This window comes from Ambystoma mexicanum, chromosome 9 (genome assembly GCF_040938575.1).
Source record: "Ambystoma mexicanum isolate Mex_15411 chromosome 9, UKY_AmexF1_1, whole genome shotgun sequence".
NCBI lineage: Eukaryota > Metazoa > Chordata > Amphibia > Caudata > Ambystomatidae > Ambystoma > Ambystoma mexicanum.
The window spans coordinates 1,444,719,900-1,444,744,009 of record NC_090931.1 but is presented as its reverse complement, the minus strand read 5'-3'; the positions used below and the strand labels follow the sequence as shown (position 1 = coordinate 1,444,744,009).

Below are 24,110 nucleotides of genomic sequence, written 5' to 3'. Positions count from 1 at the left end.
AATTACCTAAATTAACAGAATAGGGTTGGGCATCAACCACCATTCCAATAGAGGTGTCCACGCCAAAAGTGATACTTCGAGGGTAGCTGTTATCCACCAATATTCGAATATTGTCGTGTTCTAGATCCACCAAAGGAGTTGGATGCAAGTATGAACCTTGTTGTGGTAGGTAATTCAAGTTTATATAGGCGTCCTTAAATTTGAGGTTCTGTCCTCGCTTAATTTTGAGGAGAAGGGTGAATTGTTGCACCTGTCCTGGGATGGTGACCTCTTCTCCCACCTGAACTTCAACGGCATAAGGCAGCAATTGATCTGACTGAAATGCTCTTTTGGCATTGTCAAAGCCCATGGGGTTACTATCCAGTTGTGATCATACTATGTTGTTGATCAAATCAATAATAATTGCGAATTGATTTAGAAGGTCACTACCCAAATAAAAGCCAGAAGCAACATCTCTAACGACCCAACACTTGTGTTCAATAATGTTGTTGCCAATGGACATTTTAGCATACACCTGCTAGGCAGGACGTTTTCCCAGACCCACTTCCTATTTATCAATCAATTTAAATGTGGGAATGGTCTGATCTTTTTGGAGTTTCCTGAATAATCCTTCGCTAATTAAGCTTTTTCCATTATTCAGGCATACTCTGGCGAGTACTGGCTCCTTCCCTTCATTTATCTGAACAGGGAAAGACAAGTGTTCACCCTTTTTCTGAATGTCGGTCAGAATTTTTATTTTTCATCTTCCTCTTTAAAGGAATTTGTGGATTCTTCTCATTTTTGACTGATGTAACATTTTAGAGTGTTCCCTTCCAATGTGGAATGCCACTTGCAACCTGGAGGATTGGGAGTTGAGAGGAGTTCCCATCACCAGTTGGTTCTCCTACAGAAATGATGGTGATTTCTGGGACTTTGTTATTCTGAAAGTGAAATTCCTAATGATTGGTACGCCGGTCAATAAGATGGCAGGTGCCATTCAGACTCACATGATTTGTACTTCTCTTTAGTTTGATGTGCCGGTTAGCCTGGGTCCAGAGGGACCTGGTTCACGCAGTCTCTCCGAGGTGATAACCTCTGACGGAAAATCTTTCCTCACTAAACAAGGAGTGCCCTCTGAAGTCACGACTTTCACTGATTGTTTTAAACAATGTCCAATTGATATCTCTAGATTCGCAGTCCCTTAGACGGAAATATCATTCCCATCAACATTTTGGAGTTGTCCGGGAAGAGGTATGAGGGGAATCTGGTGACTCTCCCCCTTCCTAAATTCAGTTGGTCGAAAGGCTTTTTGGGCAGGAGAGTAGCTTGGTATCTAGTATCCACCAAATTCGATAATTCACACTGGACCTGTACCTTGAATGGGGTATAAAACCTTCCTTCTTTTTCCTCAGTGCAAAGAAAGTGTGATTTATTTGCCAGCTTGGCTGTCATTTTCTTAATATTGAATTCCATCACTGTTTGTTCTTTGGCAATTTTCTGTGTCGGGATCAGGAACCTGTAGGAAGACATTCACATTTGGCAATTTGCATAATTGGGGGATCCTCTTTCTCCACAGATTCTTTGCTGTCCCTCTTGGTCTGAAGACAGTTCTCAGAACCTGCTTGTGGGGAGGATACCTCTACAGTCTCTGTATGAACTGGCTCACGTGGTTGGGGTCTGGGAATCTCTCGATCGGGATCAGTCTCTACACCTAGCCTGTCGGACTCAGTCTCTTGGAATCCATTATTTTTTGGGAGGGATCCCCCCCATTCATGAAAGAGAAGATTCCTTTACCTGAATCCTCTGGGGATTCTTCTCTTTCAAAGGGACTGATCTTGTTTTCGTTCTCCACAAAGTGGGTTTTTCATTGACCCGTCCTACTTACCCTCGGGGCTTTGGGTTCTAGCTTCCAGGGTGTAGAAGATTCACTATCGGGCTGAGAGGTTTCCAAGGGTTCTGTTCTGGTAAGAAAGGAAGCTTCCTTTCACCACGGCCCCATCCTCAGGAACCTGTTGCTTGTCGGGACTTTCCTTCAGTCAGCCACCCCGGGGCATCAGACCCTGGTGTTCGGGGTTTCTGGGAAGCATTGTTAGTTTGAGGGTTCGACTGAGCCCTCAGAATGTGCCCCAGGTCGTGTGTCAATTGTTGGGTAACTTTGTTTAGGTTGTAGGGAGGTCACTGCTCATACCTCTGCTACTTCCTAAAAGGGTAACTATCCCTTCTAGCGAAGTAACTCGGGTATTGGACATTTCCCCCGTAATATTCAGTACCGATTCTCAATTTCCCTTTGTTCAGGGATCTATTGTCCTGGAACCGGGGAGAAGGAGGAGGATTGTTTTTGAAGTTATGATTTTGAGGGTACCTGTTGAAAGAATTCTGGATGGCTTTGTTGTTTTAGGGTTGTTTTTATTGTCGTGGGTTTCTGGACCTCATATATGCTGGTGGCTGGCTTGCTCTATTATCCAATTCAGTGTCGTGCGCTCATGGAAATCGTGAACTATTTGGGTAATTATATATTTGGGAAGAGTGTGAATGGAATGTGGTCCCGAATTCCCAGCTATTCCTATTCACCCACCTGGAAGTGTGTGCAAATGCACGTTATAATTCTTGTGCACACTCTAGGTGCCCGATTCTCCCCACATTTAAAAGTATATACAGCCCATCATGCCTTTTGTGAGTTCCTGTGAGTGGAAAAGTGTTTTATAATGGCCGCCTTATAGGTGGACCACTTTCAATGTTCCTGGTCTTTCAGTCCTGCAAAGAAACTGGCGAACTCTGGGCAAAATGTCCTTTTTAGAAACTCCATGCAATTGAAATTTTTAATTTCAAATGTTATCCAAGCTCCAAATGTTCACACGCCAAATACTTGGCTTTCTTGTGGTATGGGGTCATGCAGTCTTTATAGGCTTAATGTGGCTGATTGGGTCTTTAACAAAACCCTTTGTTTCATATTTCGTTTTCCCCGCTGGACCGGAGTCCATTCACCCTCAGAATCAGTGCTGCCATTGAAACTCCAGTCCCCATCTTCTAGGCGCTCTTTATTTCTCTGAGATTAGGAATGCCTTTCACAATCATGGGATCTGGACTCCTTTCGCCTGTGCCGCCGTGAGCTCTCAGGGTCACTTTCTCTATTGTCACCTTTTGGTGCAGGATAAAACAGTCTCTTCTTCAGACATTTGCCAATGTGTACTATCCCTTGTGATGAATCTTGCAGAGTCCTCACAGAAACCCTGCCTGAAGTCTCCTCCTGGGAGTAGGGCCTCAAGGAAACAGGATGGCTCTTTTAGGAGAGACGCAGTGTTCATCTCCTTCAGAAGGGAAGATTTCCATGATGCCAGAATATCTTATGGCTTGTTGTCAATGTGAGGCTTCCCTTTTCAACCCTATCCACTTTGGTAATAGTAAGAACTGTTCTGACCAACATGGGAGTAATATATATAAAATCAGAGCCTTAATACCTGGGCTTCGGATGAATATAATTCCCCTTTAAGTCTAAACCAATCATTAAACTCTCCGAAATCCTTCCCTGAAGGTGTCTACTATACAGAGTGAATTAATTAAAATTGAAGATTGTATTTGTGATACAAAACGAAAGCAGAATATTGTGGACTTCAAGTCCCACAATGCCCTAATTACTGGGCCAAGGAAGAGCGGCTCAAAGGCAAGAAACTGCAGAGTGCAGTTAAATGATCTTAATGACCCACACCTGAGCGGGATATTTAGGTATTTAAGGCCCCCGCAGGTGCAGGCCAAGAGAACAAGAAGGTGGAGCAGTAGTGAGCCACAGTTGCAGCAGCTGAAACGGAAAACTGAAAACGCCAGAGCCGCCGCTGTTGTGGAAGCGGAGTTAGGTCGTGAGAGGGTCTTCAGAGTGGAACCCCCGAACTGTAGATAATGCACAGTGGGAAGCAGTATTCAGACTGGCTGTACCAGGGGAGAGAGGAGCTCTCCCTTTTATGCACCTGGTCCCGGTGGCTGGCAAGCACCGGAGTGCAGGAGGAACAAGCTATGCTCCTTTTCCAATCCGCGCGGGCCACATGGAAGCGACAAGGCTGTCAGACGTTCAGGAGTTCACAGCAGAGTTTGCCTGTAGTATTTAACCCCAGAATGCTCCGTAGTCGAAAGCTGACCGCTTGTGACTATTTTAAATACCGAATTAATGCAAGACGGGTTTTTGGGTGATATACTCACTTAAAAGGAAAGAAAAGCTACAACTATAACTACCAAATCAAAAAGAGGCAATATTGCAGCAAGATATAAACTTGCATTGCCAAAGTAAAGAGGAGGCAATACTTTGGAAAACATATAGCCCCTATTGGCAATGTAACAAGGGAACGACATTGCAAAGAGATTGTAACACATTTTGCTAGAGGGAGGAAGAGGCCATAGTTAGGCCACCCACCACCAAGCATTCATTTAAGCCAAAGAAAGGCCAATGTGATAGAGATATTGTCATCAGTTGTATGATGTGAAAGATAAAGAGTGGCAGGAGAGAAGCCTTCCTTGTAAGAAGCATCAAGAGAGCGAGGAACTCATGGCAAATAAACCAGATGAACAAACACCACCAATGTGTATTGTGTCTTCACATATGAAGTTGTGAATCTTAATGTTGTTGAAAGTCAAGGACTTCTACTGAAAGTGTGAAGCAAGCCTTACAACAGAGTACTTGTAGCAGTGTTAGGCGTTTGCGTTCTGGCAGAGGATTATACCAGGCCAGGGATTGTTAGTGGTAGTCCTGGCAGGTTATTGGACCAGGAAGAAGACATTGAAGTACTACATTGTGGTTGAAGGAACAGAAGTGGCAGGGCCACTTTTGTGTTTGATGAACTGTGGTCAAAAACATCTTGAACAGAACTTTGTTGTGAAACCAGAGGAATTGTGGAAATATTTTGTTTTTCAAGGACAAAGCCATTCTGACAAACTCTTGTTGTGAATCAAGAAGTATTATTGAATTGTTTATTTTCTAAGAAGGAAAAGTGACATTGGGATATTGATAATCATTTTGAGGATAAACGACTTTTCTTTTCTTATTATGGAAACTTTGCCAAGTGAAAGACTTTTGGAGTAAGGAGAACGTTATGAATAGAGCTTGGCTAATCAAAAGGGAAACTTTATTTGGAACTTTGATTGAAAATCCTGCTTTGAACCTGAGATCCGACCCAGACTACAAGGATAAATTAATATCAGGTTCATGTGGAGCATGATTGTTATTTTTGTTAATCCTTAATGAGTTTAATGTATGTATAAGTGTGAGGGACAGATTTATTTTATTAGTGTTTTCCTTTAGTCTTATTTTGATAGTTAAGGAAATCTTCTTTAGGTTAGGGATAGTGAGGTATCTGTCACACCCTTTTGAGTTAATAAAATGGCTACTTGTTAAAATCCTTTACCAAGATGTCTGCCTCACATTTCGGACCCCTTACACCCTCCTTCCAGGTAGTCTGGCGAAATCCACCCATTTACCTGAATATTTGGAGGTTTTTAAAATGCCCTTTCTAGGAAGAAGGTTTTCCTTTTCTCTTTCAGCGAAGTGGGATAAGTGATCTGTTGGCAATATAATTTTCTGTGAACTCTAACACTCTGATTTTGCAATGAAACTACTTTTCAGGGAACCAAAGTACTCATGGGACTATTTTTGGTCATCCATGAAACACTGGTCCGGCCACCTTCCCTTCTGTTTGGAAGAGGTGAATATTCATCAGTATCAGACCAGGACTGGCCTTCCTGATCAGGTTGGCTAGGAATAGACAAGGCCACCTGCATCATGATTCCCTGTTCTCTATAAGTGGTATTTATAAGGCAGTTCCAATCTGTACATAGGAGTTTGTAGGTAACTGGCATTTGGTCGTTGATGGGAAGGGATCTCTCCTTGGTAATAAGAGAGGGGGTGGTAAGGGTAGAGGCAGCCCCAGTAGAGGCAGCGGCATGCCTCCACCAAAACAGTGACGTTCCGTTCAGGGTCCCTTCTCACACATCCCCAGTAGGGGGAAGAATTTCCAACTTCACCCAAGCTTGGGAAGGGATCACTTCAGACAGATGGGTTCTGTCCACAGTGTCCGCAGGATACTGCATAGAACTGTTAGAGCGTCCCCAAAATCACCCTCCACGACAAAGAATACATTCTTTGGACCACCAGAAGATCCTCCGCGAGGAGATCGTCAATCTGCTAGCAAAGGACGCGATATAACTCGTCCCGGGACAACAGGTAAACAAGGTTATTTATTCAACTTACTTCCTTGTGCCAAAAAAAGATTCAACAATGCGCCCAGTATTGACTTACGGCCTGCAAACAAGTATGTCAAGCCCCAAACATTTCGCATGACTACTCTCCAGGAGGTAATCCCCCTCCTAAAAAAGGGGGATTACATGGCAACATTGGACATAACAGATGCCTATTTTCATATTTCCATGTTCCCAGTGCACAGAAAGTACTTGCGCTTCAAGGTGGACTGTTGGCACTACCAGTTCAAGGTACTGCCCTTTGGGATAGCCTCGGCTCCAAGGGTATTCACCAAGGTACTGGCGGTGGCGGCAGCACACCTACGCAGAGAGGCAATCCCAGTGTACCCTTACCTGGACGACTGGCTCATCACGGGGGAGACCCCAGTAATTTGCAGAACAAACATTCAAAGGACGATCAACCTCTTCTTCGAATTGGGCTTCTCAATAAATGAGAAGAAGTCAAGTCTGGTGCCAAGCACCTCCAAACAGTTCCTAGGAGCTGTCCTAGACACGCAAGAGGGGTTTGGCCTTTCCTTCCGAGAAAAGAATTCGGAATATACTGCTGCAAATTCCGCAATATCAGTCCGGTCACCAGATAACGGTACGCAAAGCAATGCGTTTGCTGGGCATGATGGCGTCATGTATTTACCTGGTCCCCCACGCGCGCCTGCGCATGCGTCCCATGCAGGAATGGTTGGCGAAACAATGGTCTCAGGCAAGTGGTCAGTGGGACGATCTAGTGGTCGTTTCGCCAACACTTGTACAAAGCCTTCACTGGTGGACAAGAGAATCTGTCCAAGGGGAAACCCTTTTACGATCCCGAGATACAGGCGGTAGTCACAACCGATGCATGCCTGACAGGGTGGGGAGCTCACCATCTCCACCACACAGCTGAGGGTCTCTGGTCGCACTCAGTGGCCAAGAATCACATCAACCTGTTAGAGCTTCTGTCAGTATTCAGAGCACTTCAACCCTTCGAGCCCTACCTGTTAAATCTGTCAGTGCAAATCCGGACTGACAGCACTACAGCCATGTTCTACCTGAACAAGCAAGGAGGGACTCTGTCGTCAAATCTGTCCAAGCTTGCCCAGAAAATCTGGATATGGGCACTCAGACGGAACATCTTCCTGTCATCGCAACATGTTCCAGGGGATCTCAATTCCCTAGCGGATGCTCTGAGCAGAGACCCCCTCCCAGAGGAACACGAATGGTGTCTACACAGAGAAGTCCTAGAAGATATCTTCTCTCAGTGGGGTTTCCCCACTATAGACCTATTTGCCACAAGCGAAAACAGACAATGCCCAGGATTTGCATCCAGGTTCCCCCAACCAGACTCCCAGGGGAACGCCCTGTGGATGAACTGGTCAGGGATGTTTGCGTACGCTTTTCCACCAACTCCTCTAATGAGGAAGGTGGTCAACAAGATGAACAGAGAATCGATGACGCTCGTCCTAGTTGCTCCCATGTGGGCAAGACAACCGTGGTTCGCACACTTACGCAGATTGGCGGTGTGCGAACCCATCAAACCTCCGGGCTGGTACAACCTACTGTCCCAGCACCAAGGTCAAACAGTGCATCCTCAACCCAACTCAATGAACCTGGCAGCATGGCTCCTGAGGTCATAGAGTTCGGACATCTCAATTTACCACAGAGGTGTATGGACATCCTAAAAGAATCTAGGAAACCTGACACGGGGCACTGCTACTTTGACAAATGGAAGAGATTCGTTATCTGGTGCCAGAATAAACAGATCAACCCAGTTGATTGCACTCCTTCCACTATTGTTACATACATGCTCCACCTGCTGGATGCAAGACTGGTTTTTAACTCACTGAAGGTACACCTGGCAGCCCTGTCAGCATACACCACTTCCCATAACAAGGTGTTGTGGTGGAAAGTACCAGTAGTTAAAGCTTTCATGGAAGGAGTAAAGAGACTTCACCCTCCTATTTCAAACCCACCACCAGGATGGGACCTTAACATGGTGCTATCTAAGCTCATGGGCCCCCGTCGAGCCCATGCACAAAAGCAGTCTCAAACACCTGACTTACAAAACGGCCTTCTTAGTAGCATTTACATCTATAAGAAGAGTCAGTGAAATTCAGGCTCTGTCAGTGCAAGATCCCTTCTTTACTGTCCATAAAGATAAACTGGTTTTACGCACACAGCCTAGGTTCTCACCTAAGTTTATTTCAAAATTCCACGTGATCCAGTCCAGCGAGCTTCCGGCTTTCTTCCAAGACCCACAAAGCTCGGCTGAGGTGAAACTACACACACTAGATGTGCGTAGGGCGGTCCTCTACTATGTAAACAAGACCAGACCGCTAAGGAAAACAGATCAGCTGTTTGTCTCCGTAGCTGCAGGCAGAGAGGGGGATTGCGTCTCTAAAGAAGTCATCTCTAAGTGGATTATTAACTGTATCCAGCTGTGTTACTCACTTTCTGAAAGAACTTTGCCTTTCACGCCTAGGGCCCACTCTACAAGAGGCATTGGGGCCACTCTGGCTTTCATTGCAAATGTACCTCTTGACACCATTTGCAAAGCAGCAACTTGGAGCTCTATTCACAATTTTACTCAGCACTACTGCATTGACACTCATTCCAAGACAGATACACACGTGGGACAAGCGGTTCTAAGACATTTATTTGCTCATGACCCTTCTCACATCCCACCTCCTTCTTCAGGTACTGCTCGCTAATCTATGCACAAGATGTGATCTAAGCAGTTTCCACAAGCCTCAGAAGGGATACATTACTCACCATAATCGTATTTCTGATGCTTGTATCTGCTTAGATTCACATGCGACCCACCCTTCCTCCCCTCTGAGAGAAGGCGCATGGATGCTTGTAGTCTTACCTTTCTATCTATCTGCTTGGATTATCTGTACTCACGCTACTCCTCATGCTACCTCATGTCAGAAAAAACACAATCTGAGGGTCCTAGACACGTGAGGGATCATGGGTACAGTGGACGTCACACTAGGGATAGTATTACTGGCACGCCCTGTGTCGACGGCCTTTTTTCGAGTTTCGAAAAAAACAAACTGTAATACTCTGCAGCTTCCACTAGATTTCGGCCTATGCACAGCATGTGAATCTAAGCAGATACAAGCATCAGAAATACGATAACGGTGAGTAATGTATCCCATATCTATATCTATATATATATATATATATATATATATATATATATATATATTATTGAGATAGAGTAAGCGTGAGAACCCTTTTTCCTTCACAAGAATGCAATGAAGAATCTCTCACTACTCTCAATAGATTGTATGCTTTCAATCAGGGGCTTCACTTTATTTAATTTGGCAAGACACATTTCTGCCCCAGCACAAAAGAACAAGATATTCAGTTTACATTCAGCACCCCTCTGCTTTAAGGCGGCAGGGTCTGACGAATGGTGAACAGTGAGGAATTTCATTTTGACAAGCATCCCTTTAGGGAATTGTGGGGTTGGCAATATGAACTAGGAGTAGTTTACTTTACAATTACTTTAACAGACTATATTTGTATACATACTTGAAGCAATGTTGTTGATTTCAAATTTCAACAAATTCACCCTGTGCTAGTTGCCTATAGGGTAATTCATTAAATTGCCAGGTATCTACTTTGTCTGCCAAGCCAATCAATGATTGGAAAACTATTAAATCAAACTGATCCCCACAAGACTTGGTTTGGTTGGACACATTTACTTACATAGAATCTCTGGGTTTTGCACTCAGGAAACATCCTCCAGGCCTCTGGATATTCAGGGGAAACTTCAGGACTTGGTTAGAGGCTTCTCCAGGTTCAGTCAAGAATAGTCTCCAGCATTAATCCTTTTATCTGCCTCTCCTTGAATAGATCCCAGACAGATTTTTGTCTTTCCCTGGTTTCTCCAGCAATTGTGTCAGCAGTTCCAACTCAGATGGTTTCAGACAGCACGCCTCTATCCCCATTTTGCATCCCCTTATCAGCCCATAATTACAACTCTAATTATTAAAATTAGTATGTGCCAGCTCTTAATTTGGATTGGACCTCTATTGTGACTCCGATTGCAATGATTGGTGCCTGAAGTTCAAAGGCATCATCCCTGTGAATGTATGACTCCACCCATCCGGGGTAGCATTTTAACACATTTCAGTTTTGCACTTAAACTACAACATGGAGAATGTCTCTACTGTCTAACTAAACCTAACAATTTATATATTGTTGAGTCAGTCTAATCATGCCAGGCTTAATGTAATGAGTCCCGTGAATCCTGAGGTTGCCGGTTAGAATGACAGTTTTTTGGGAATTACTTAAAAATTATAAGTCAGTGTCACAAAAATGTACATACAGTTAAATCATTCACTAAACTACTATCTCCCTTAATCTCCGCTTTGTGACCATTTCTGGAAAGTCATAATAAAATTACAGTTTGCAACTCTGATCAACCTATTAGGAGAGTTGTCACTACAGATAGGTCTGATCACAAGCTATTTAATGACACTTGAACCATTAGTGTACGACTTATGGTTACTCAGTAAGTGAATGCAATATGATTTTGCCCCTCTAAACCCATGGCAAGCTGTGATATGCATAATATTATCCACAGAATAATACAACAAACTTCACATGTGATGTGGCCATCTTTTTCCTTCGGTGACACAGTTGTTGCAATAAAAGTAATTTACAGTCTTTCTCCCAGAGCTAATGGATCATCTGTTGCTGATCATTAAGAGCAGAGAGTACAGCTCCACCCCCATGGGAAATCCCTTGAGGACAGGTCTGCTATCATTATCTCTGAGCAGAGAACACAAATATGTATTTTATTTTGAGTTCAACCGATTAAGGGCTTTCTTTATTTACACTGTTGTTTAGCAGATCAATCCCATTAATTCCTTCCTAATCACAGCTATGGCTTCAATGAGATTGACTTGCAGATAGACAACTGAGCAGAGCGGTTAGCCTTGCCTCTGATGGGGTGGAATGTGGTCAGTGCCCGGGCCTTCGAATCTAATGAGAAATGTCATCTTGCAAAGGCACAACTTTTCTTCATGCACAGAAAACGGGTGTTTTGAATGTTGCAATTCCTTTTACACATATGGCGTACTTTAATATTTGGCCTCAAGTCATATGTAGATTTCTCCTGCCCTGTGCCATCGCTATTCATCTTTACATCCTGATATATATTCACATTACTCTGGCAATGGAGATTCTTTTTCAGTGTGTTCATTGTTCTAAGCTGCAAAATGTACACCTTTCCATAGTAACTGTTTCTGCTTTTGCAAAGTGACCCCTTTCCTTAATGCATGCCTTACTTCTGCAGTATAGTTTCATTTTCCATGTTCCTGGTTTCAGGCTGCACAAGGCACACATTTCCATGGTCTCTGTTTTATCAAAGGAAACAGCGTTTTCATGTTGTGCAGTTTGAAAATGAACTTCTGGACCTTTCTCTGCCATCCACAATGTGTTCAATGCTCTGCACATTTAGGCCTCAGTCAGCCAAATTCAGTTTCCTTTTATCTTGGGCTTGAATCTACCCCACAGCCCCTTGGTGTGCAGTGTGCAGTGATGTTTCTGTGTTCATTTTTCGACAGTCATTATTTTCGCTGTTTTTTCTTTGCCAAATTGTTTGTATTCCTGACTCCTCCACCCATTCTTTACCCTTCTCTGCCGCCGCCCACATGCTTTTTAATATTTTTTTTCCCCGCCCATAAAATGACTGTCAAAAAATGAACGTTGGGGATGACACCGGCGAGCAGTGTGAGGAGCTGGTACTGTTGTCCCAGTTAGGAATCTGGCACTGGTGAGCAGCTTGACATGCTGGCATTGGTGGTATGTGTGGCATTCTGCCCCTGGTGGGTAGTTTGGGAAGTTGGCATAGAATCAGATCCAAGGGTCAACCTCTAAAAATGAGATGGTTGAACACAAGCCGGTGTCAAAGTCACACTCGAATTCTCCATTCCACAGTTGTTGTTGGTTGCTCGATGAGAGCCGAGTGATTTCTGTACTGGCAATGGAATGAGAATGGCGGTTGGTGGGTTTAAAATTGTCTCCTGTTTTTGATGGTTGGCCGCTTTCCACCAGGCCTCATGGTGTGGAATCCGTTTGGTGGTACGGAGGGGGAGTGGGATTGCAGGTGGTTACTTGTTTTCAATATTTTTGAATGTGTTCGCCCCTCCACTCTGCGCAGTTCATGAATAGTACACTGATGAGTGAACACACAGCAACTGTCAAAGCAACGGTGGTCAATTATTCAGAGCAAACATTTAGGCCATTTAAATAATGGAGATAAAAAGTAGACGTTGGGACGGCGACTTATAGCATTCTCAATATCAGCACTCACTCTGAGTCAGCAGCCTTTACACAATGCTGCACCCGACCACTGGTGCGCAGTGTGAGAGGGTAGCACTGCTTGGCAGTGAGGGAAGCTGGCATTGGTGGGCAGTAAGAAAAGTATGAGAAGTTGCATTGGTAAGTAGCAGTGTGAGGAATTGAGATCCTGGGGCGTTCTGTAATCCCATGGGAGTCAAGGTGTTATAATAATATAATAATTGGTTATATATAACACGCTTAATAAAAAAGAGGTTTCTAAGCGCAGACCCGGGATTCGTACCTATGTTGCTTTGCGTCATCTTGCTTCCAAGACGAGCGTGTTAACACTGAGCTCAACTACCCGTGTACCACTACCCATGTTCCTTCTTAAGCTCTGGGATGCCCCCCCATCCATAACGCTTAATCTAAAGTCAAACAGGCTTTCTGGAAAACCAGGTTCTCCTTTAGGTAGCGTGGCTGAATACTCAGGCTGTAATAGGTACAGGCACAGATGATGGCATAGCATGTTGATGCACTCAAATTGTATTTTATTGTGCAATATATTAGAAAAATATAACCTTTAATTCACAGAAATATTATACAATTATAGTTTAGCAACAATATCCCTAGTATCGACATCAGAGTTGAATAGATGTAGCAGTTATTGAAATAGTGACAAAACTAGGTTTCACATATATGAACACAGGAATGGCTCGCTCCTGCATCCGCTCCACCAGTGGCAGCTAAGCATGTTTCCCACTGTGGGCAGTAATGAGGAATTGCAGCGCCAGAGACTAAAACTCCCTGCATCAATATATCCCGAGTACTGGGTACTCCAACATTAGGATGTCTTGGTAATGCAGAGAGGTGGGGTGAGCATTCCTTTGTTCCCATTCATAAGGAGGGAATCTCCCAGTCAGAGCTGAAGGATGTAAAGCTGTAGGACACTGAGTAGAAAGACTGCGCAGCCTTCATTGAAGCGGGTTAGGCAGTTTTGAGTTTCTTCGCGGGTCCTCTAGACCGATTGAAGGAAATGTATGGGGGATGGCGAGGAAATGACTATTCTGCTGGGGTGAGGAGTGTCTAAACACCTGCTCTGCCCCCTCAGTACTACAGAATCAACCGTGAGCCCAAACATAGAGGGGTAACTGGCACAGCCTGACAGGTATTCCTCCTTCACCTCTTTTGGTAACATGTGACATGGGCAGGCTATAGGGGGAGTGAGCTGCTACAGATGCAACATAAACAATAGCACAGTGGTACCCAAATAAAAGAATGTCCAGGCAAGGCTCTATAAGAATAGGAACTTTTAATAAGAACCAACAATGCACCCAACTCATTAAGAACACTAAAGACATCCTGCCCTAGCAAAGGAAACGCAGAGAATGCAGACTTTGAGAATTAAAGGGCACTCTGTAGAGGACTAAAGAATATGCCTCAGTGAAAAGGGGGAAGGGCACACATGTTTCTATCGGTATGGGGAAGAGTCGGAGCTCCAAAGGGGAGAAGGGAATCCCACCTTGGGAAACTCGGACAGCGGGAAGTCTGATCATGTGAAGAGATGTTTCTCGGGACTCAGAACGGAATGCAGGAAGTGAAGTAAAAAAGGGGGTTTTGCCAGGCGCTGTGATCATTTTTTAAAAAAGAAGTGTGAGGGAAGTCTTGGGAGTGGCTCATGAGAATGGTGAGGACAATCTGAAAGGAGTCAGGTTCTCCATAAACCAAGTAGGCACTGCACCGAGAAGATCAGAGAAACCCCACGTGCAAGTGAGTGCAAATGGTGTGAAAGTTCCCATGTTGATTGATTCGGGTTCAGGTTATACTATAATCGACTAGAAGAACTGGGAATGGAAGCTCAATGCAAAGCCGATTAAGTTGAGACAATCTGCAATGAGAGCTAATGCATATGGTTGAGCGAAGGTAGACCTAGTGTTTCAAACCAGGTTAGAGTGCAAAGATTGCATGACTTTGGCCGACTTGTATTTTACAAAGAGGGTTGGTGGTCTTCGGGGATGGTACCAACAAAGTGATATAGGGATATTTCAGTGTATTCTGTGTACAGTACTCGGATGGTGATACAATATGATATGATATGGCATTTATAACGCACCTATACACAAGTGTTTCAAGGCGCAACGAGGCGGGGTGGGAGTAAGGGGAGACAGACAACGATCCTACTAGGCCAGGTGTCATTCAGATTGCGCAAGTGCAAGGGTAGAGGGGAGGGGAAGGGAAAAGTGCAAGGGGGAAGGGAGACGGGAAAGTGCAGTACAGGGTTAGTAGAACAAGATAAATACTAAGGGCCAGCTGGTGGCAAGTGCAAGGTAAGTGCAGACAAGCGCTGGGAAGGGGGGGCTGTAGGGATACAGAGACAAGTCCCGCAGTGCAGGGGTTGCCAGGGAGGCAGTGCAGGGGAGAGTGGCTGGGCCAAGGACCGAGATCGGTGAGTGGCCCAGTTGCAGATTCAGTGCCGTTTCAGTAATTTTAGCACGGGAGAGGGTGGCAGTGTTAAATGAGAACGTTGCAGTGTGAGTGGAAGAAAAGTTTGAGGATGTTATTAGAAAGAAGTTGGGATGCCTAAAGGGCTTTCATCATCAGATTCTACTGACGGGTACGGGGGCGACTGAGCCGCTGGTGGTAAATGTAAGTCGTGTCCCCATAGGTATGAGGGAGGAGCTAACGGCCAAGTTGCACAAGCTGGAACAGGAGGGAATTATAGAGCAGGTGGAGACTTACAAGTGGGCTTCACTCATTGTGGTGGCATGAAAACCCAACTGACAGATCTGTTGTCTGTGGCTAAATTGTAATGTTGTGGCAGACAGGTTGACGTTACCTAACATAGGAGAGATGGTCAGATTGTTGGCGGGAGCTGACATTTAGTCCTCTTGACCTTGACTCTGCATACCACCAGATTCGGCCACACCCTAGCTCACGAGATCTCATGACATTTGTAACTCAAGATGGTACATATCAATTCAAGAGGATGGCATTTGGGTTGGTGTCAACTGTGACATTCTTTCAGAGAGTCATGCACAGGTTGTTTGTGACGAGGGCGATATTCTAGCCATGGGAAGAACTAAACACGAACCGGATTTGAGACTGGGCAGAGGTCTACGTATAATATCGGAGGCAGTGTTGATGCTAAGAAGGGAGAAGTATAAGCTGAGGATGAAGATAATAGAGTATCTTGGTCTCAGCTTGAGTGCAAGTGGGTAGGAGCCCATGAAGGGGTTCATATCCACCATAGATGATTTGATACGTCCCAAGGATCGACAGGAGGTGCTGTCGTCCTTGGGGTTAGTGGAATATTATTCTCAGTTTATGGGACATTTTGCTGATCGGTGCAACAACATCAGTGTGGAGTTCAACTGTACAGAGGTGTGTGTGAGGTGGAATTCAGTGATATAAAAGGGGCTATTGCTTCAGCGCCTGCATTAGCTCATTTCAGTGCACGCTGACACACCTGGATAATGACTGATGCCAATGAGGCAGGTCGCTGAGCTGGGCTCTTACAAAGGCAGGGTGGTGTAGACAATAGTGGCTTTGAGAGGAACTGAACTGCAATGCTCATTTATCGAGAAGGAAGCCCTCAGTGTAGGAGTGGGCAATAAATCAATTAAATGTTTTCGTTTGTGCGTAAATTCCATGATTTTACTGATCACAAACCTTCAGTGGAAGTTTTCACAACTAGTGGTCCCAGATAGATGTCAGAGGATCATGAGGTGTAGCACCTCATTACAACGACATGATTGTTATGTTCAACATGTGGCATGTAAGAAGAACATGGTGGCAGATTTCTTATCCCAAGCATGGTGAGGCGTAGAAGATGTAGAGAGTGATAAGGTGGAGGTGATGAAAGAACACGTCTATGGGGGGAGTGATCAATAAGCAAGAGTGGGACGAGGCAGTGAAAGAGAATTTAGAGCTAAGGAATGTTGTCATCAGAATGGAGTGAGGACAGGGCAGGCAAGTAGGACTTAAGTAGCTCAGTAAAGGATGAATTGAGCCTTGGAGAGGGTTTCACCAGTAAGTTACTGACTGAAGACAGGGTCCAATTAACATCAACAATTGTAGAGTGTTTTCGAGATGGTGTGGGGGTGGCACAACACAAGACCTCCTTCTACCATCCAGAAACTAATGGTGCGGTTGAAAGGTTCAAACATACACTCATGTAGATGGCGGAGGCATCCAGGAGAGTGGGGGAAAGGTGGAAGAAAGCTGTGGAATGCAAGGTGTGTGCATGCAGGTTGGCGCCACATAAAACCATGGGACATTTACCCTTCGAGGTGCTGAGGAGTTAGAAGCCTTGCTGTGGTCCACTTAGTTGGGGGTCATATGTTGTCCAAGCAGCTCTAGCTACACGAGATACTGGTTACTTCTCCTCTCAAGCAGCAGGGAAGAAACCAGGATACAAAAGCCCCGTTTCCAGAACTAGGGGAATGGAGTATTACCCATACAAAGACAGCAGACGACTGCCAGCTGAAGTATTCCATAGGCTTGGGAAGAGGAAGGCACTTGTCTGGCCGAGTTCTCCATCTCAATGTTAAGGGACATCAAAAAGGCCACTGGAAACTGTATGTCTGGTTTGCCGCAGGTTACCTGGAATCGGCTTCTTCCAAACCCATTGGAGAAAGATGTTTTGCGAGGCCATTGCATGGCTTCCCTGAAAAGCACCTGGTGGTTAAGAAGCAGTGCTCGGAAGCCCGTGCTTTGCTGTTGCCTGCCCCAACATGAGGAGTGCCAGTGCATTTACAGCCCCCAGCTCACTTGTCTTCCATGTCCCTCTAAGGAACAAGCTCTAAGAAGTCTCAGCGAAACTGGTTTCGTCCTCCTCAGTGCCTCCAGTAAGAATGCTTTCATCATCTTCTGCTCTCCTGAGTGCATAGTGCGTCATTCCTTAGCTTGTTTTCAGTGCTCTTGGCATCACTTGTGTCGCGTTTATCATCTAGACAGTCAGAACCTGGACTCACACCCTGCCCAAGAGAATTGTAGAAGCACAAATGGCTGTAAATCTCTCTGCAGACCCCAGACTCTGTCACACACTTTCCCAAGACTTAGAACTGTGTTGAGACAGCAAGACACACAGACCTTTTTCCTGAGCAGGTTTTTAAAATCAGTATATAGTCCATTATATCCGTTGTGCCACCCATATATCTTTACAGATAACTAGTAGCACATGTTCCATGGTTGACAAAAGCTGCTCTATATTTCTTAGCTTTACTGCATTGTCCGATTCTGATTCCTACCTGCATCCCTGGCACCTGTAGTAGAGTCAGTCCCGCGCTCGGTCTGCTATACTTAAAGGTGAGCCAATGATACTTCACAGAGGGGTTGGCCTGCCTTTCTTTGCGAGGAGTGCGAGGTACTCACTTTTATTCTCCCACTCTGGTCTTCGGAGACGAGATGAGGAAAAGCTGAGAGGATTCCGGGGAAGTGCCAGGAATGCTTCCACCATATTTTATTTGGCAGACTGATCCCTCGCAGTAATGCAGGCCCCTCTCCTCTCACTCGTGTCCCCCCCCCCCCCTTTAGCCGTCTTCCTCCGCTGCCTGCCATGGTCCTCTTCCTGCCCAGTCTTGCGCTATTGCTCTTTTCTCTCCCCCCCCTAACCCCCCCACACACTCCTTGGTCTCGGCCCATAAAGCTGATATTGCGATTATAAGCAGTGACAGCGCCGTGTCTGGCTGCTCCCCGCTGGGATGCCACTCCAGTGCCGGGAACTGTAATAAATGTTGATTGTGTAGCTGCTGTCCAGTGCTGTGCGCCATGCTGTCTGGAGCAGAGTGCAGGTAGGGCCCAGATAATTGCCAGATTAAGCTTTCCTTGATTGTTCTGTCTTGTGTCGGTCACTTACAGGTCACAGGTGCTGTGCCTTTTGCCCAGTGAGAGATGTGTAGTCAGACTTGCCACTCTTCTTTCGAATGTAACCCTCGTACTGCTTCTGCAAGACATGTTTACAGGAAATGAACATGTTTTCCCAAAATACACTTTTCCAGAGATTAGGTAGCGTGACTTGGTTCCATGGCCACCCCTATGATGGCTGAGCTCAGTGGTATCATCTCCTGTGACTGGGCTCCATGGCCACCCCTATGATGGCTGAGCTCAGTGGTATCATCTCCTGTGACTGGGCTCCATGGCCCCCCCTATTGTGCCTGAGCTCAGTGGCATCATCTCCCGTGACTGGGCTCCATGGCCACCCCTATGATTGCTGAGCTCAGTGGTATCATCTCCCGTGACTGGGCTCCATGGCCACCCCTATGATGGCTGAGCTCAGTGGCCTCATCTCCTGTGACTGGGCTCCATGGCCACCCCTATGATGGCTGAGCTCAGTGGCATCATCTGCCGTGACTGGGCTCCATGGCCACCCCTATGATGGCTGAGCTCAGTGGCATCATCTCCCGTGACTGGGCTCCATGGCCACCCCTATGATGGCTGAGCTCAGTGGCATCCTCTCCCGTGACTGGGCTCCATGGCCACCCCTATGATGGCGGAGCTCAGTGGTATCATCTCCTGTGACTGGGCTCCATGGCCACCCCTATGATGGCTGAGCTCAGTGGCATCATCTCCCGTGACTGGAGTCTATATCCTCCCCTATTTGTGCCTGAGCTCGTTGGCATCCTCTCCTGTGACTGGGCTCCATGGCCTTCCCTATTGTAGCTGAGATCAGTAACATCCTCTCCTGTGACTGGGGTGTGTATCCTCCCCTGTTGTGGCAGAGCTCAGGGGCATCCTCTCCTGTGACTGGGCTCGATGGCCTCCCCTATTGTGCCTGAGCTCAGTGGCATTCTCTCCCGTGACTGGGCTCCATGGCCTCCCCTATTGTGCCTGAGCTCAGTGGCATCATCTCCCGTGACTGGGCTCCATGGCCACCCCTATGATTGCTGAGCTCAGTGGTATCGTCTCCTGTGACTGGGCTCCATGGCCTCCCCTATTGTGGCTTAGATCAGTGGCATACTCTCCTGTGACTGGGGTCTATATCTTCCCCTATCGTGGCTGAGCTCAGTGGCATTCTCTCCTGTCACTGGGGTCTATATCTTCCCCTATCGTGGCTGAGCTCAGTGGCATTCTCTCCTGTCACTGGGGTCTATATCCTCCCCTATTGTGTTTGAGCTCAGCGGTATCCTCTCTGCGACTGGGCTCCATGGCCTTCCCTATTGTGCCTGAGCTCAGCGGCATCCTCTCTGCGACTGGGCTCCATGGCCTCCCCTATTGTGCCTGAGCTCAGTGGCATACTCTCCTGTCACTGGGGTCTATATCCTCCCCCTATTGTGGCTAAGCTTGTTGGCATCCTCTCCTGTGACTGGGCTCAGTGGCATCCTCTCCTGTGACTTGCCTCCTTGGGCCCACCTGTTTTGACTGAGCTCAGTGGGAAGAGTGTTACCTATCGGCCATGATCCCTAATGAACACAGGAGGCCTTGCACCATTATTTGGAAGACACCTTAAAAGAAATTTCTGAAGAAGAAGACCTGGAAACTAATTGCTGATGAGGTGAGGCTCTGCAGAAAGGAGCCTGGAAACTAGTTGAGGAGATGAGGCACTGCAAAAGAAAACCTGGAATCTAGCTGCTGACGAGGCTAGGAGCTGCAGAAGACCTGGAAATGAGCTGCTGAGGAGATGAGGCACTGCAAAGGAAAACCTGGAAACTAGCTGCTGAGGAGGAGAGGAGCTACAGAAGATGATCTAGAAACTAGCTGCTGAGGAGGAGAGGAGCTACAGAAGATAATCTAGAAACTAGCTGCTGAGGAGGCGAGGTGCTGCAGAAGGAAGCCTGGAAACTAGCTGCTGAGGAGGCGAGGCGCTGCAGAAGGAAGCCTGGAAATTAGCTGCTGAGGAGATGAGGGACTGCAAAAGAAAACCTGGTAAAACCCTACTGAGCAGGCGACATGCTGCAGGAGGAGACCAGGTGCTGAAAAATAAGACATGGAAACTAGATGCTGACGAGGTGAGGCACTGCAGAAGAGAAAGCCTGGAAACTAGCAGCCAAGGAGCTGCAGAAGAAGGCCTGAAACCCCACTGCTTAGGACAACAGGTGCTGCAGAAGAGGCTTCAGTGGAAGCTGATAGAGTGGTGATCTCTTTTAGTCCCATACCTGATGGCTGGTTGATCTGAAGAAGCAATCTTTCTCGGTGGACCACCAGGGAGAGCATGATAGCGGGGAAACCCTTTTGGGGCATCTTGGGCTCAGGCCCAGGTGGTCATGGACGGATCCCTGAAGGGTTCGGTAGCTCACTGGGGAGGATCTACAGGTGCGTGGCCTTTGGTCGCCAATGGAATGTCGGTGGCATATGTGAAGAATCATATGGATCCCTCACTAAAACCCTGCCTAAAGTCTCCTCCCATGTGACTAGAGGAGGGCAGGCGCTTCTTGATCCCAACCCTGGGAGTGGTGTACTGCAGGAGGATCACCTGGGTGGACACAGGGCCCAGTGGAGTAGGGAGATTCCGTAGGACGAGAACCAGTAGTTTTCCTCTGAAGGGGGTATTCTTATCACTATACCAGATGAGTTTATGGCTAATTGTCATTTTAATATCTCTCTACCTGCTGTTAAAACTAAGGTGGTAAAACCTAAGGTTGTAACACCTAAACCTATTATATTAAAAGAGAGAATTATTTTGGTCCCTGAAAGCAGATGTCTCTCTCAATACCAAGGTTACACTACAAGTAATAGCAAAAGTACTGCCTTCTCCCCACCCTCTTCCTCAAATAAGGTTGAAACCTAACTTTGACAAAGTGAACTAAATGTCCCAGAATTCCATAGTGACTGAGATGAAGAAGAGGACTGAAGAGGCATGTAGAAGTAGAGGACAGGCAATTCGGCCTAAGAGCCTTTGCCAGGGTCAGGCAATTAACAGTAATGGCCTGCAACTGAAATCAAGTTCCCCACCTAAGAGGCATAAAAGGCTGCAGCAGGAATGGGGAGGAGGAACGGCCTCGGGAAGGAGCTGGAGCTGGAAGGCTGGCAGTAGTAGCATAAGGAGAAGAGAATGAGGAAAGGTGATCACTTAAGGGACGCCGGGACATGGAGAGAGCAGATTTCACCTGCAAGTTCTAAGACCCTGCTTTTCCTGTTGGGATGGTGAGACAAGTCAGTGCAGTAAATAGACAGTGGCTGGGATGAGAGATGTGGGAGGGTTAGGGCCCCGAGGATACACAAGGGCCCTGCACATCAGTCACACTACTGTACGATTAGCAGGGAAGGGAGGAGGAGAAAGGAGAGGTAAAGAGAAAGGTCTTGAGGCTTTTCCGGAACTTAAGGAGGACCTGCTCAAGACGCAGAGGAAGAGAGGCTGTTCCAAAGGAGGGAGCCCGCTGAGGAAAGGGATCGACCACCAGCTCTCAGTTTAGCAAACTGCTTCACATGCAGGGAGATGGTGCCAGAGGAACGCAGGAGTCTAGAAGGGGAGTATTTAGTCAGGAAGCGTTGAAGATAGAGTGGTCCCTGGCCCCAGTTAGCCTTGTGGATGATACAGAGGGATTTGAATTTAATCTGTGATGAGATCATGTAGCCAAGACGTGTAAGGTTGGCACGCCTGCTGACTGGCACCATCATTGGGCAGTGAGCTGAGAGTAGACAGGGACTGTGCCCGTGACCGCATTGTATGCAAATAGGGGCGCTATGCTAAGCAAACTGATGTCGGGAATTGCATGACCTTGTGTGGCTAGTGCACGTCTGTCAGGCAGGGCGTTATGCCATCTGACAGGGTCTCTGCCATATCGGCAATGCTCTGAGATCGTGAAGATTCTGTGCCAGTGTGGATATTATTCCAATATCAGTCAGAGTCTGTGCCATTATAAGCTCTGAGCTGTCATCTGACGGTGTCTGCATCAGCGCGAGCATGGAATGGCATCCGGCAGGGTATGTCTAGGCCAAGGACGTAGTGGGGCCTTTCAAGTTTTTCCAAATAAAAGGGGCCTCAGTGGGGCCCCCAGCAACTGCTCCCATGTTGCCAGTCAGCAGTATTAGAATACTGCAATAGATTCCTTTTGTATATTTTCGTTCCAGGGCTTTAAATGTGCGCTTTGTAGTGCTCGTGTTGCAAGATTCATTTTCTGGAGCACTTCTGGCAAATGAAGCTTGTAACATGAGTGCTGCGAAGCGCACATTTAAAGCAAAGAGAAACGCCAGAGCGTTAATAGCCGCCGATGATCAGGAGACAGCCAGGGAGATGAAACAGTAAATGCCCACTGAAAAGCTATACATTTTTCTTTGCCAGCAGGGGGGTGATGTACTGAAACCGGTGTTAGACATCGAGTTTATAATCAATGGCCATGTATTGTTGCAGCTCCCTGCTTATTGGCCTTCTCGTGCTAATTGGCGGCTATTAACCCCAGTTGTATTTGTCTCCATTATAATGTATGCACCCCATGGGTGCCCCAGACTGCTTTTCGATCTAAGCAAGGGTGCCCCCAACCATCATGTTGAAATGGGCCCTGCCCTTATGTTGCCAGGCCTGGTGAAGGCAGTGTGTTGACTCCAAGCTGGAAATGTGCTAGTGTGGCCATTGAGTTGAGGGCACGGGCCATCATGCAGGTGCTATCAATTAATAGGAGTAGTAATGAGATTTTCTGAAACACAGCATTACCAGTAAACTAGCTTCAAGGCGCTATTCTGAATTCCAAATAATATGCGATCATTAACACACGTTTCATTCCCCTTCAGGTCCCGCGGGTTCCGGTTTCTCCGCCGAGCCAGAACGCAGCGGCTGTGGTCTCCAAACCCAAAAGGAAGAAGGCCAGGGGGCTCTTCAACTGACCACCAGGGCGTGCACTGTCCGTGTGCACGGGTGAGGCCTGATGCATCCAGTGCACAGCAAGAGAGGCATGGCTGGAGGGTGTGTGCACAGCACTTGCACTCCTGTGGGGTACAGCACCCCTCCACTGTGGATTCAAGCCCCTGAGCAGGGTCCTGTCTCTCCAGCTGCACCGCCAGGACTTTTTAAAGAAATAAGTGAAACTTTCTTTTTTTACTGAAGTGGTTTGGAAATATGATTGTTTTCATTTCTTGCACTTATTTTAATTATTTTACCCTTTCTGGTGGTCTCTCCGTCCATCAGAGCTTTTATCACTTAACCAGCACAAGATGCCTTTTAAAGATTATTTCATCATATTTTTGTATTAAAGAACAATCACACTGGTTGATTTTTGAATAACCTTTTAATGTTTTCTCTTAATAAAATTGATTTTTGTGTTGTCATGTGTGGGCCGTTGTCTTTTGTGTCCCATCTTAAACCCGGCCAGGCTGTTGCACGGAGTGTTTCTTGTGCATGCGATCTTCTCCAGGGTGACATGCCGGAAGATTCCACATATGGCCACACAACACGTCATTTTTCTCATTCTTAGGAAAAGTTGCCAAAATGTGCCCCTGTGATGTCAGCAAACTCCCACGGTAACCCAGAATCACTGAGCCATGTTCTGGTCAAAGCCAACAGAACTAGAAGATCACACACTATCTATTTTTGGGGTGGATGTGAAGGTCACATGTGAATGATGGAGCCCTTGCAGGAGTCTAAGTGGTCGTACAAGTAGGTATGTTTTATTTCTGGTTCATGTACCAGGACTTCATACAAGCGACCCTGTCCCCAGATTCTCCAACTTTCCTGGTGTTACCAGATCCACCCG

General features: G+C 46.4%; 1 protein-coding gene across 1 annotated transcript in view; it reads left to right on the top strand.

The window, feature by feature from the left end:
- Positions 1 to 23,685, top strand: part of NHEJ1 (non-homologous end joining factor 1) — a 1,209,243-nt gene extending 1,185,558 nt beyond the window's left edge. The window contains exon 8 of the mRNA XM_069616866.1: positions 23,152 to 23,685. Coding sequence (XP_069472967.1) covers positions 23,152 to 23,244 — 93 coding nt within the window. The 3' untranslated portion in view covers positions 23,245 to 23,685. The remainder of the gene's footprint in view (positions 1 to 23,151) is intronic.
- The last annotated feature ends 425 nt before the right edge of the window (positions 23,686 to 24,110 follow it).